The sequence below is a fragment of the Pseudochaenichthys georgianus genome, chromosome 14 (genome assembly GCF_902827115.2).
Source record: "Pseudochaenichthys georgianus chromosome 14, fPseGeo1.2, whole genome shotgun sequence".
Taxonomy (NCBI): Eukaryota; Metazoa; Chordata; class Actinopteri; order Perciformes; family Channichthyidae; genus Pseudochaenichthys; species Pseudochaenichthys georgianus.
Window position 1 is genome coordinate 23,583,143 of NC_047516.1, and position 11,888 is coordinate 23,595,030.

At 39.1% G+C, this 11,888-nt stretch overlaps 2 protein-coding genes and 1 non-coding gene across 4 annotated transcripts; 2 read left to right on the top strand and 1 right to left on the bottom strand.

Moving 5' to 3' along the window:
• The first annotated feature begins 422 nt into the window (after window positions 1–422).
• On the top strand, window positions 423–5,953 carry pgrmc1 (progesterone receptor membrane component 1). 2 transcript variants are annotated; one of them, XM_034099677.2, is made up of 4 exons: window positions 423–551; window positions 639–822; window positions 2,501–2,656; window positions 3,780–5,953. In XM_034099677.2, exons 1-4 carry the CDS (start codon window positions 528–530, stop codon window positions 3,872–3,874), a joined length of 459 nt encoding a protein of 152 aa, XP_033955568.1. In that variant the 5' UTR covers window positions 423–527; the 3' UTR covers window positions 3,875–5,953. The 2 variants fall into 2 exon arrangements, with proteins under 2 accessions (XP_033955568.1, XP_033955567.1); XM_034099676.2 differs by having other exon boundaries at window positions 476–822.
• Window positions 5,954–6,731: 778 nt separating this feature from the next.
• Window positions 6,732–6,844, bottom strand: trnal-caa (transfer RNA leucine (anticodon CAA)). The gene is made up of 2 exons: window positions 6,807–6,844; window positions 6,732–6,777 (listed from the first exon to the last, which is right to left on the bottom strand). It is a non-coding gene; the product is annotated as a tRNA-Leu (tRNA).
• A 222-nt stretch (window positions 6,845–7,066) lies between these two features.
• Window positions 7,067–9,014, top strand: cox7b (cytochrome c oxidase subunit 7B). The gene is made up of 3 exons (XM_034099403.2): window positions 7,067–7,175; window positions 8,129–8,244; window positions 8,804–9,014. Exons 1-3 carry the CDS (start codon window positions 7,139–7,141, stop codon window positions 8,888–8,890), a joined length of 240 nt encoding a protein of 79 aa, XP_033955294.1. The 5' UTR covers window positions 7,067–7,138; the 3' UTR covers window positions 8,891–9,014.
• Window positions 9,015–11,888: the final 2,874 nt, after the last annotated feature.

Here is an 11,888-nt window from a genome sequence, read left to right on the forward strand (position 1 = left end):
TGGCCATTATAAAATAATGTTGTTGATACTGTAGCTATCCACCAGAGTATGACAGCTGAGCATTTATAAGAAGCCATATAAACTGTATTGCAAATAATAACGTTGTTCTTATATGATGTTGTTTCCTCCAAAATGATTTATTTATTTCAGACTTATTTGCCGACTTTTCTCACACATCTTTATCTCTATTGATTTTGTAATGTACAGTAACCCATTTCTGCAAATATGACCTGATTGTATTATATAATGATAGGCTATTATGTAATAATAAAAGTTTCATATCTGTTATTTTTAAATAAAATATATTCCTGACACTATAAAAAACAAATAATCAATCATAAGAACTAACGATCGCATTGATCGATAACACATTAATCTTTATGTGTCACTTTTTTGGCACACAGTCGGAGGAACCCCATTGGTTTAAAGCTGTTAACCGACGCCTCTCGCGCTGCAGCTGTGGTTGGTTCAGGACCCGCGAGCTCTCCCGGTCCCACCCACACACACCGACAGAGAGAGGACCCAACATGGCTGAAGAAGAAGGAAGCGAGGTAACTTCTGGTGGTCTTTTCCAGGAAATCTTCACCTCCCCGCTGAACCTGACGCTGCTCAGCCTTTGTCTGTTCTTACTCTACAAGATTTTCCGCGGGGACAAACCTCCGGATCTCGGCGAGGTGGAGCCGCCGCTGCCCAAACTCAAGAAGAGAGATTTCACCCTCGCTGAGTTGAAGCCCTACGATGGGCTCCAGGACCCGAGGATCCTCATGGCTGTCAACGGGAAAGTGTTCGACGTCACGCGGGGGAAGAAGTTCTACGGCCCAGGTAACTATTGGGGTAACGGTCACCGCGCGGACCCTTCCGTCGTCACTACGTAACGACGCCAGCTCGTTGGCGACGTTGTGATATTTTAAAGATGCATTGATAAAAAAAAATCGCTTTTTCACCAAATAATACTCGTTTAATTAGTTATTGTTAAAGTGGAAGCTAACGCCACACCCCCTTTAGTTAAAGATCTGAGTTCCCGTTTCACAACAGAGGAGCAACTAGCCTTGGGACCACAGATCGTCTATGGAGTAATTAGTGTTACTCCATAGTAAAAAAAAAAGTGCATTTGAAAATGTGGATTTAATTCCCAGCTGGGGGGCGAATAGAGGATATATGCTCTCTATGTACATATATATTTGTAATACTCATGTGTCTTACTTCAATAAAAGTAGTTATATCACAGTTCAATGGTCCATTTATTTTCCAACTCAATAGGCCTACTACCCCAATTTGGGATAAAGTACATGTATCTATGTTGTACACCCCCTGAATTCACAATGTATTTAAGGTGTTGACATCAGAATATTTATTACACAAATTACATGTTTTATTGTGCAGAAAGGTCAATTTCAGATTAATATGATACTATAGATTGATGCATTCATCTGTTTATCACTATATCAGCATATGCCTGAATTGTATTCGCTCTCATGCATGTTGTTAACTGCAATAAGAGTTTAAGCCAATCACAACAAGCAATGTCCACACTTTATAGAGCTCATTATTCAAATTAAGACAGATTGTTTTCAATATGAATTCAGCTTTGCGAGTACGTGTTGATTTTTTACAGTTGTGATCGTTTTTGAACAGAGTAAGTCATGTGTACTCTGAAATAAGATTATGCCCTGTCATGCTTCTTACTTTCAGCCACATGGAAACGTAAGTAGAGTTAGACCTCTGTTTATTTTATCTTATCTGTGATGGTAACCTTTGTTGCTTGTAACCTCTGACCAACATGGTATCTAACTGGCATGCACACTTTTAATGACCCTGCACATCCAGCCTTGAAGCCTTTGGGGAGTATTTGGGTATAAAAGGAATTTAGCTATTTTAAAAATGTGTCCATGAGCAGAGGGGTTGGTGCTCAAGGATGTTTTGATAGCGCGCAAGGCTGTTGCAGTCAGTTTGACTTGAAATAATAAGGGCTGGAGGTTGTTTGAAAGTGTTGGTACAGATGTATGTGTGACCATAAGCAAACTTGAATTAAAATCAGTCTTAAACATGGCAAATACTTATTTAAAAAAGGAAAAATCCTATCAAAGACTGACGTAGCAGTGCTTCCTTTCATTGTTTAAACTTAATGGCCATCAATAAAGCAAAGAAAAACACATAATATAATAATTATTATATATATTAGCAAGGTGGGATAAGTACTTGAGTAAAAGTAGAAGTACCACAGTGTAGCAATACTCTGTTACAGTAGAAGTCCTGCATTCAAAATGTTACTCAAGTGAAAGTACACAAGTATTAGCATCAACATATACTTGAAGTATCAAGTAAAAGTAGTCATTGTGCAGATTGGTCCATTTCAGAATAATATATAAGATGTGTTTTATAATGATTGATCATTAAAGTGTTCTCAAAGCTGGTAAAGGTGCAGCTAAAAAAAACAAATGCTGAGTTGTGCTCACTTGTTGCATTCGCCTCACTGTTCTGCATCTCTTCCATCTGGCAGAGGGTCCATATGGAGTGTTTGCAGGCAAAGATGCTTCCAGGGGTTTGGCTACGTTCTGCCTGGAGAAAGAGGCGCTGAAAGACGAGCACGACGACCTGTCGGACCTGAACACCATGCAGCAGGAGGGCCTGTCCGAGTGGGAGACGCAGTTCACCTGTGAGTCATAGACACAGTTACTCAGGGGGTCCGCGGGGTCTTAAAAAGTATTAAAAGTTGATAAATCAATTTAGTGAAAATGAAGGCTATTAAAAAGTATTAAACAGCATTTTCCAAGGTATTACATTTTGTAGCTTGTTTTCAATAAGTATCTAAATTGTACCTTACATTTGACTTCTGGATTCCTGACATACCCTGTTACTGTTGTACAGCTTTTACAGATATCAACAGTAATATCTCTTCATGAATCTGAATTACATATATGCATTAAAAGCACTAGAGCATTTGGAAAAATCCCAAAACTATAGAATAGCAGAAGCCGTAAAAGTAAATGCTTGTTAATTAAAATCAGAGACATGTGTCACAGCGCTTTGGTGTCTATCCCGAGTCATGCTCAAAACATTTGCTGTTCTTTTCTGATGAAGCTTCGGAGCCCAAAACATAATGGCGGACAGCCCGAACTTCTGCAATGTGTCCTCCTCAATTTGCACAACCAACTACTTGACCAATTCCTCGTGTTCATGTAACACTGAGGAGCTGATGGAATCGTACATTCACATTTCCTTTTGCAGATTTATTTTGAGTATCATTGGTAAACAAATATTTGTAAAGCAGAAATGTATGTGTTGGACCATACCATCTGTTTTTGTGACATTTTGTCGACTTAATGTATTACGTTAGGAAGATAATTACTCAGATGAGGCTTCCCAGAGGACTCTTAGTGGTTATTAAACAAACATTGGTGACTTTTTTTCCTGAAACATCAGAAGCAAATCACATTTTATCTTCAAGACTTGAGCGATATTAAGTTGGGTTGCATGCAGGGGCGGACTGGGACTACAAATCAGCCCGGGACTCTCGGCCGGCCCACTTCGGTACCGCAAGTAATTACCGCTAGTAAATTGTCGGGGGGGGGGGTGCTAGTGACTTACCCGTCCGGCCCACATCGTCCGGCCCACTTCAGTACCGGCCCATCGGGATTCGTCACGAACGTCCCGATGGCGTGCGCCCCCAGTGGTTGCATGAACACACATTATGCAGTGTCCTTTAATATCCAGCTGAGAATGAATTCTATGAGGCTGTTATTAACTGTTGTATTCTTTTCTTGCCCCCTCTGTTACAGTTAAGTATGATTACATTGGTAAGCTGCTGAAACCCGGCGAGGAGCCCGCAGAGTACACAGACGACGAGGAGGTAAAAGACAAGAAGACGGACTAGAGAATGAAAAGTGAACGCGACGGGGAAAATGATTGATGCCTTAATGTTTGTAATTCTGACGCCTGTTGCCTCCTATTAGGGCCAGTCTTCTATATGTACTCTAATACTTTTGGACACTATCCTGCATTTTATATGCTGAGTGACTGAATTCCATTTATCTCTTGGCATCAACATTTAAAAGATACTGCATTGTGACTAGTTGTTTATCTCTTTCAAATGGATCCTTGTGTTGTTTTGGAGAATCAAGAATGTGAACCAATGACGGTTAAATGTCCTGTAGGTTGTCTGAAGGAGGAGAACATCCACAGCTCTGTCGTACACTTTATTAATGGGTCATTTGGGTATTTTTAGTCTTAGTTACTAATTGGAACAACCATTTTTGAAACTGGTCTTGTATTAAGCGATAGCGCCGCAGCCAGCAACTGCGAAACAGCTCGGTAGATCGATCAAAGTCAACTAAAAGCGACTGACTGTATTTGCCACTGACACTAATTGTTTTATTCAAGTTCAAGCTAACATTGTGTAAAGAAACCTACACAAGAATACAACTTTTTTCTTATTGTTTTCTTTGATCTGAAAGTTGGAAAGTGCCGGGAAGAGTTGGTGTTGTTGGAGTACAGAAAGCCTAGTGGCATTTAGAATATCAAGGCTGAATATTAAGCTGATGGTTTCCAGCGCTCTGACTCAATGCTGGACCATTTACAAAAGTGTTTGCCCCTTTTCGTCTTTAGACACAAACATATGAGAAAATACCAAAGTCACCCTTAGATATCGCTGCTGATGTATTGCAGGTTGGACACATTCCTTTCATCAAGGTTTCAGCTCGGATCACATTGAAGTTAATTGTCTCAGGAAGTATTCTCCTTTCGAATTGACTACACATATATTGAGGTTCTGGAGCCAGGGTGTGTACAAATACATTTCAATTTAACAGGATAATCTTTGATTCGCACCAAAAGATAGTTTGGTTTCCCTGAAAATAGATCAGACGCTATAGGGTTGGAAATGAAAGTTTATCTGTAAAGTGTTTTTGTTTTTTGGAGAGCAACACCCAGGCTGAGGGAAAACAGGAATTTTATCATAAACAAATACTTAAGAAGTCCTCCCAAAAATACTGCTTGTTATACTGTACCGACAACATTTACTGTTCAACGGTTATATAAGGTGAACGGGCCCTGATCTTTAAACAATGAGGGCAATGACGTCCAGATGTATTGAAAACCTATCGAGTGAATCTGCTAATCTCAATTCACCGGTCCCGTCATACGTTTATCAGATTGTATTTCTTTTTTTCTGTTCTTTAATTAATCCTGAGATATTTTTGCAACTCAAAAAGACAATCCATGTTGCTTGCTGCATCGCCCAACATCCTAAATGTAACATCAATTAACCATTAAGCAAAACTATTAAAATATTCTCTGGTTTCAGCTTCTCAGTTATTACAATTTGCTGGTTTTCTTTGCTTCACACAACAATGTGAATGTTGGACCGTAGAGCGGGTATAAAAAAAGTAACGTGCAATGTTTTTAAAGAAATACTTAATGGTAAACGTGAAGCTCTCATTTACATGAAGTAGTGTTCGGTTGATCATTACATGCTGCAGGAGTAAAGTTCAGAGCACAGAGAAATGGATCATAAAAAACACTAAAAAGGCCAGTTAAGATTCTCAAAAACACTAGCAAACAATCGAATGTTTTAGGCAATAGTTTACATGCTTCTTTGACACTAGTCAGAGCATTTTTTAAGCAATATTTCACAGTCCGAGTTCGTAGGCTGCAAAAGATACAACACAAGAAACTTGTTTTCATCCACAAATGTGTCCGTTAAATGATGCTTCTGCTTTTTTTGCAAGGAAATATTGATGAATCTTGAAGTTATATTGAATATTTTAATTGGTGTGTTCAATCATCGATTTTTATTTTGTCACCGTTGCCTGTCAAAGTGGAAAGAATGGCCACTTTCCATAAAAACAGAGTCAGTGATGGAATATGTTCAGTATGCATGATGTACATACATAAAATAAATGTCATAATCCTGAAAAATGATATTTTGACTTAATAAAGAAAACTACAAAATTAAGATTGTACGTCTGTTTTTTAATTCCTTGATAAGGATTCGGTTTTACATGTTACATATAATGATATCAATTGCAATTATGTTGTATTTAAAGCATTGTAATAATTGCTTAACCAGATATTAAACTAGAAAATCTGTAACATGTTAAATGGTAAATGTAAATCCATTGGTTGATTGTAAGTTATTATTTAAATTGAACTCATTTGTACATCTCAACAAGTTGTTGAATCATAACAAATTATTATAATAGTAATACATTGTATTTACAAGAACACTTTACAGAGTAACACATCATTTAACAATATATAAAACTACACTCTTAAAATATATCAAACTCAACATTAATTACAGATTAAAAGCAGTTCTGAAAAGTGTGTTTAGATTTGTGATTTGAACATGGAAAGATTGCTGCAGTCACAGATGAGTTAACATACTGTTGTTATTCAGTTTAACACTGTGTGACTTAATGTTTTGGGTCTTTGTTGGACCACTTTGATTGGTCAATGTAATGGCAGTGGCTGAATGTGTAGAACCTAGAGACGTATTGTTGAAATTCCACTTAATTAATAAGACATCGGTGACTGTTTATTATCTCTTTTGTAAAAAATAAGCTCTCGAAAGCTACTTTTTTACACAACAAGAATTGGTTTCAGTTGTCTCACCCAGTTGCGATCAAAAGTGGATGTTTGTTTCCCATTAAGTACAATGATTTTGACGCCATTTATTATCGCATTGTTGATGTTGTCGTTTTTTCCACTCATAAAACAAAACAAAAAAGATATGTCAGAAGTGGGATTTGAACCCACGCCTCCATTCGGAGACCAGAAATCCCGTTTCAAGCGGAAGGGGCTTAATCCTTGAGTCTGGCGCCTTAGACCACTCGGCCATCCTGACACGATGATGAAAAGGGACTTCCAGTAGGTTTTTATTCAATATACAAACCCATATAGAAGTCAAAATGTTGCTGTATTTACCAAATAGACAAATATAAATTACTGTACGTGTTTCATTGTATTTATATGTCTTAAACTGTGTGAATTACTAGTTTGCATAATTTTCAGCGTAACATTTTGCTCGGCGGATGCTAACACTGGCCAACGTAATTTCCGTTTTGTCTATGTGCGGCGGCCATATTACACTTCCGTCTTCAAGGGTATCCGAGGCTAAAGTAACCAAGCTATAGACAACATGTTCCGGTTTGCTAAAGCTGCACTCAACCTCACCGGTAAGAAAACCAGTGTTTGTAGGAATGTATGTTAGATGTGTGTATTGATGCCAAGTGACATTTTAATATCGACCATAAGTCTGACCCTCCTGTCTTTGGTGGGTCACCTCGGTCAGCGTGCTAACGTTGCTAGCCAAGCTAACATTAGCATCTCCCGAAGACGTTTTAATTGTCTTTACTGAATCCCTTGAAGTATCTTCCATAAATCAAGGTAGTTTGTACTTTAGTATTGAGTTAATCTAAAATGTGGAAGTGCTCTTTTAATATGCCAATTTACCATCGCGATGCCCAAGTAAACTGACCTGTAAGAGTTAGCATAATGATACTAAGCTGTTTTATTTATAATGTTATTTATATTTGTAAATCAGTTATGTGAAAGACGGATTGCCTTTTAGTCTTTTCAAAAGTAACCAACCTTTAACTGTCTATGTGTTGTGCTTAAAATTAGACTTTTCGACTGTCAAATGGAAGGGTAAACAAGGACATTGTCTTCTCATCTGGCTAACTCATTTAGAAGTCGTTGAAAAAAAGGCCAAGTCACAGGCAGAGCAAGTGAAAACAGAGAAAGATTAGTCATGAACATAAGATTCACATTAAGAGAACAATAAATATAGTATAGCCATTTGTATTGTACTTCAAACTGTACTTTATTTAAACAAAAATCAAACCTATCCTTATCTGCTGTTGTTGATATGATATGCAGAAGAGCCTGGAAAATAAAACAGACAGAAAATGGCAATCTTCATCAGAGTATCCAGATATGATTGATTTTCTGTTTCGTAACCTTACCCTGAATTTAGCCTATTTTTCATGTATTTATATTAATTTCATAGAAGCCCGAGTAATTCCATAAAGTGTATGGCACAATGAAAGGCATGAACAACTGCTTTTTAAAGATAACAACATGGTAATTGTGCAGTATATAAATGCCACTTTGTTTTGTTGTCTTCCAGGTCAGGCCGCAAGGCAGGTGAGGCACAATTCCACCGCCCAAATGAACTTCAACAAGAAGTACGGCAACATCCTGATGGTTTCTGGAGCCGGCTTCTGCGTGGCTGTGTGGTCATACGTAAGTTCTGGGATTCCAGTTACAGAACAGTCAGAAACATTAAAACAAACTTAACTCAAATGAAATTAAATGGCTGAGAAGTTGCAAATATAATGGATGTGTGCAAAGGTCCTAATTTATTGGAATTAAATTTGCTTCATCATGCAAACAAATCACACCAGTTAGCCTACCTGTAAAGAATTTGCGTTTTGCTGCTCAGAAAGTAAATGGGTACATACAACTTGTTAACCACTGGAGGGCGAACTCTGCGTGTTTATTTACTGACAAGTCTTACATTGCAATGGTATTTTATTACAATAAAAATACTTTAATATGCTCAGTTAGTTTTAACTTTGGATATAAAAATGTACTTGAGTTGTTTGTATTTAATTATGTATGTTTTCCGTTGACCAACCCCTGGTTTTGTTGTATCATTTTGATACAGAAACTTATTCTTTATCTTACTTTTCGTGTGAACAGAACTTGCATTTACAATTTTTGACAAATGTGCACTGCAAAGTCTTACCTAGTCCAATACAAGTGTGCCATTGCCCTTAAAACTAGTGTTGTCTTTGTGCAGGTGCTGACTCAGACTGGCATCACCTGGAATCTGTCACCTGTTGGGAAGGTCATGCCCAAAGAGTGGAGAGAGGCAGAGGAGGAGTGAAGATCTGCCATGACAGACCTGCACCCCACCTAATAATAAACCTTCTCTTTGTACAGATGATTAACAGTGAATGTCTGTTTATTCCAACGTGTTACTTTGTCCAAATAAATTAAATGTGATTCTACTGATCATTTCCCCAGGTTTTTTGTATGCCCAACCGGTTCTTGTGACGTGATATCTCAGAAAAGCCTTTATGGAATTGTTTTCAATTTGGCAAAAATGTCTTTTTGGATTCAGGGGAAAACTAATTACAATGTGGTGAAAAGCGATCAAGGTCACTGTGGCCTCATCAAACCGGTTCAATGATTTATTTGTTAAGTCTGACCATTCCACACCAATGTCTAAGGATAAAATGAAGAAGTGATATTTAAACTGCAGCTTGACCGGTTGACGGAGGCATACAATGTGATGATTGTAGTTCTTTTTTAATCCATTATACACTGAACAAAAATATAAACGCAACACTTTTGTTTTTGCTCCAAAAACCAGTCAGTATCTGGTGACCACCATTTGCCTCACGCAGTGCAACACATCTCCTTCGCATAGAGTTGATCAGGTTGTTGATTGTGGCCTGTGGAATGTTGGTCCACTCCTCTTCAATGGCTGTGCCAAGTTGCTGGATATTGGCAGGAACTGGAACACGCTGTCGTATACGCCGATCCAGACTGAGCATCCCAAACATGCTCAATGGGTGACATCGATCAACAACTTTATTAATCCCGCAAGCGGCAATTGGTTATGAGCAGCAGCTTATGTCATGTACACAGGCAGGAACATACTAGGAGAAAACACACAGATACACCCGGGAGCACAGATGTGGATAATTCCAATTTACACTATAAATAGTTCAAAGCATCACAATAATAAATAAATAATCAAGTTAAACTAAAAGCCTTTTCAATAATTTAAAAGTTTGAGTGCAGAAGGGATGAATGATTTAGAAAAGCCATTAGTCCTTTGATCAGGTAGAGCATATCTACGCCCTGATGGCAACAGACGAAATTCATGTGAAAGTACATGACCTGGAGAGTTCAGAATGCTCTCTGCTTTCCGCAGAATCTGTTGGTTACAGAAGGAATTTAAGTCTCTCTGTTTCATGTCCGGTGAGTATGCTGGCCATGCAAGAACTGGGATGTTTTCAGCCTCCAGGAATTGTGTACAGATACTTGCAACATGGGGCCGTGCATTCTCATGCTGCAACATGAGGTGATGGTCGTGGATGAATGGCACAACAATGGGCCTCAGGATCTCGTCACGGTATCTCTGTGCATTCACAATGCCATCAATAAAATGCACCTGTGTTCGTCGTCCATAACATACGCCTGCCCATACCATAACCCCACCACCACCACGGGCCACTCGATTCACAACATTGACATCAGAAAACCGCTCACCCACACGACGCCACACACGCTGTCTGTCATCTGCCCTGAACAGTGAAAACCGGGATTCATCCGTGAAGAGAACACCTCTCCAACGTGCCAGACGCCATCGAATGTGAGCATTTGCCCACTCAAGTCGGTTACGACGACGAACCGGAGTCAGGTCGAGACCCCGATGAGGACGACGAGCATGCAGATGAGCTTCCCTGAGACGGTTTCTGACAGTTTGTGCAGAAATTCCTTGGTTATGCAAACCGATTGTTGCAGCAGCTGTCCGAGTGGCTGGTCTCAGACGATCTTGGAGGTGAACATGCTGGATGTGGAGGTCCTGGGCTGGTGTGGTTACACGTGGTCTGCGGTTGTGAGGCCGGTTGGATGTACTGCCAAATTCTCTGAAACGCCTTTGGAGACGGCTTATGGTAGAGAAATGAACATTCAATTCACGGGCAACAGCTCTGGTGGACATTCCTGCTGTCAGCATGCCAATTGCACGCTCCCTCAAAACGTGCGACATCTGTGGCATTGTGCTGTGTGATAAAACTGAACATTTTTAGAGTGGCCTTTTATTGCATGGGAGCCTGCCTGCAGACCTCCACTCTCAGGTCGGTTAAATTAAATCCTTGCTTCCATCACTTGCGTCGTTTCCCTGCGTCTAGTCCCTCCCACCAGGGAAGCATGGAGGGACGCAAGGAAACCACGAGAAGCAGGGAAATTAGTTTTAAGAGCAATGGGACGTCCTTTCCTCCGGAGCGTCACGTGAAGCGACGTCCGTTTGTGATGACGCCACACAGCTGATCGTCTGACAGCAGCTCTGTCCCCGTTATTTTCACAAACACCCCCGCCACACATTTACTGACACAAACATTTGTATCATCTGTTGTGGACCCAAATAAATCAAATCAAATAAGAACTCATTCTCAAAAAAGATGAAAGCCATTCTTAAAATGTATAAATGAATAATAGTTTGATTAATATTGATTCGAGTACAGTGGCACTGTACTGATAGTGGTGATTTTATTTTGGAATTCTTAGCGTGCACTTCCTGTTCTGAGAGTGGAGGTCTGCACCGGAACTGTCCTGAGAGTGAAGGTCTGCAGGCAGACCCCTCTTTTTTATTGTGGCCTGCCCTGTGCAATAATCATGCTGTCTAATCAGCATCTTGATATGCCACACCTGTGAGGTGGGATGGATTATCTCGGCAAAGGAGAAGTGCTCACTAACACAGATTTTTTCAAGATTTGTGAACAATATTTGAGAGAAATGGTTATTTTGTGTATATAGAAAATGTTTTAGATCTTTGAGTTCATCTCATGAAAAATGGGAGCAAAAACAAAAGTGTTGCATTTATATTTGTGTTCAGTGTATATTACTGCTGTAAGCTCAAGCACTTCATAGGTTTTCTGTTTCCGCCGAGTTCAAATGTTATATTTTAATGTCGTGATAGTAGTTACATCTTAAAACCAAAAGTCTTGCATCAAAATGTTAAGTACGTAGAGTTACAAACATTTTCAGAGGAAATTAAAGCATCAAAGTAATTTAGCAGAAGGGCTTCTTTTAAAGGTTTATATTATTAAAGAATACCATAACATTCTGTATTTACCATTATTAAAGAATTC

Excerpts from the sequence above, each read along its gene's own strand:
- cox7b (XM_034099403.2), top strand. The coding sequence starts at position 7,139 with ATGTTCCGGTTTGCTAAAGCTGCACTCAACCTCACCG. Across the intron at positions 7,176-8,128 it reads AGCTGCACTCAACCTCACCG|GTCAGGCCGCAAGGCAGGTG; the intron begins GTAAGAAAACCA and ends GTTGTCTTCCAG. Across the intron at positions 8,245-8,803 it reads GCGTGGCTGTGTGGTCATAC|GTGCTGACTCAGACTGGCAT; the intron begins GTAAGTTCTGGG and ends GTCTTTGTGCAG.
- pgrmc1 (XM_034099676.2), top strand. The coding sequence starts at position 528 with ATGGCTGAAGAAGAAGGAAGCGAGGTAACTTCTGGTGGTCTTTTCCAG. Across the intron at positions 823-2,500 it reads GAAGAAGTTCTACGGCCCAG|AGGGTCCATATGGAGTGTTT; the intron begins GTAACTATTGGG and ends TCCATCTGGCAG. Across the intron at positions 2,657-3,779 it reads GTGGGAGACGCAGTTCACCT|TTAAGTATGATTACATTGGT; the intron begins GTGAGTCATAGA and ends CCTCTGTTACAG.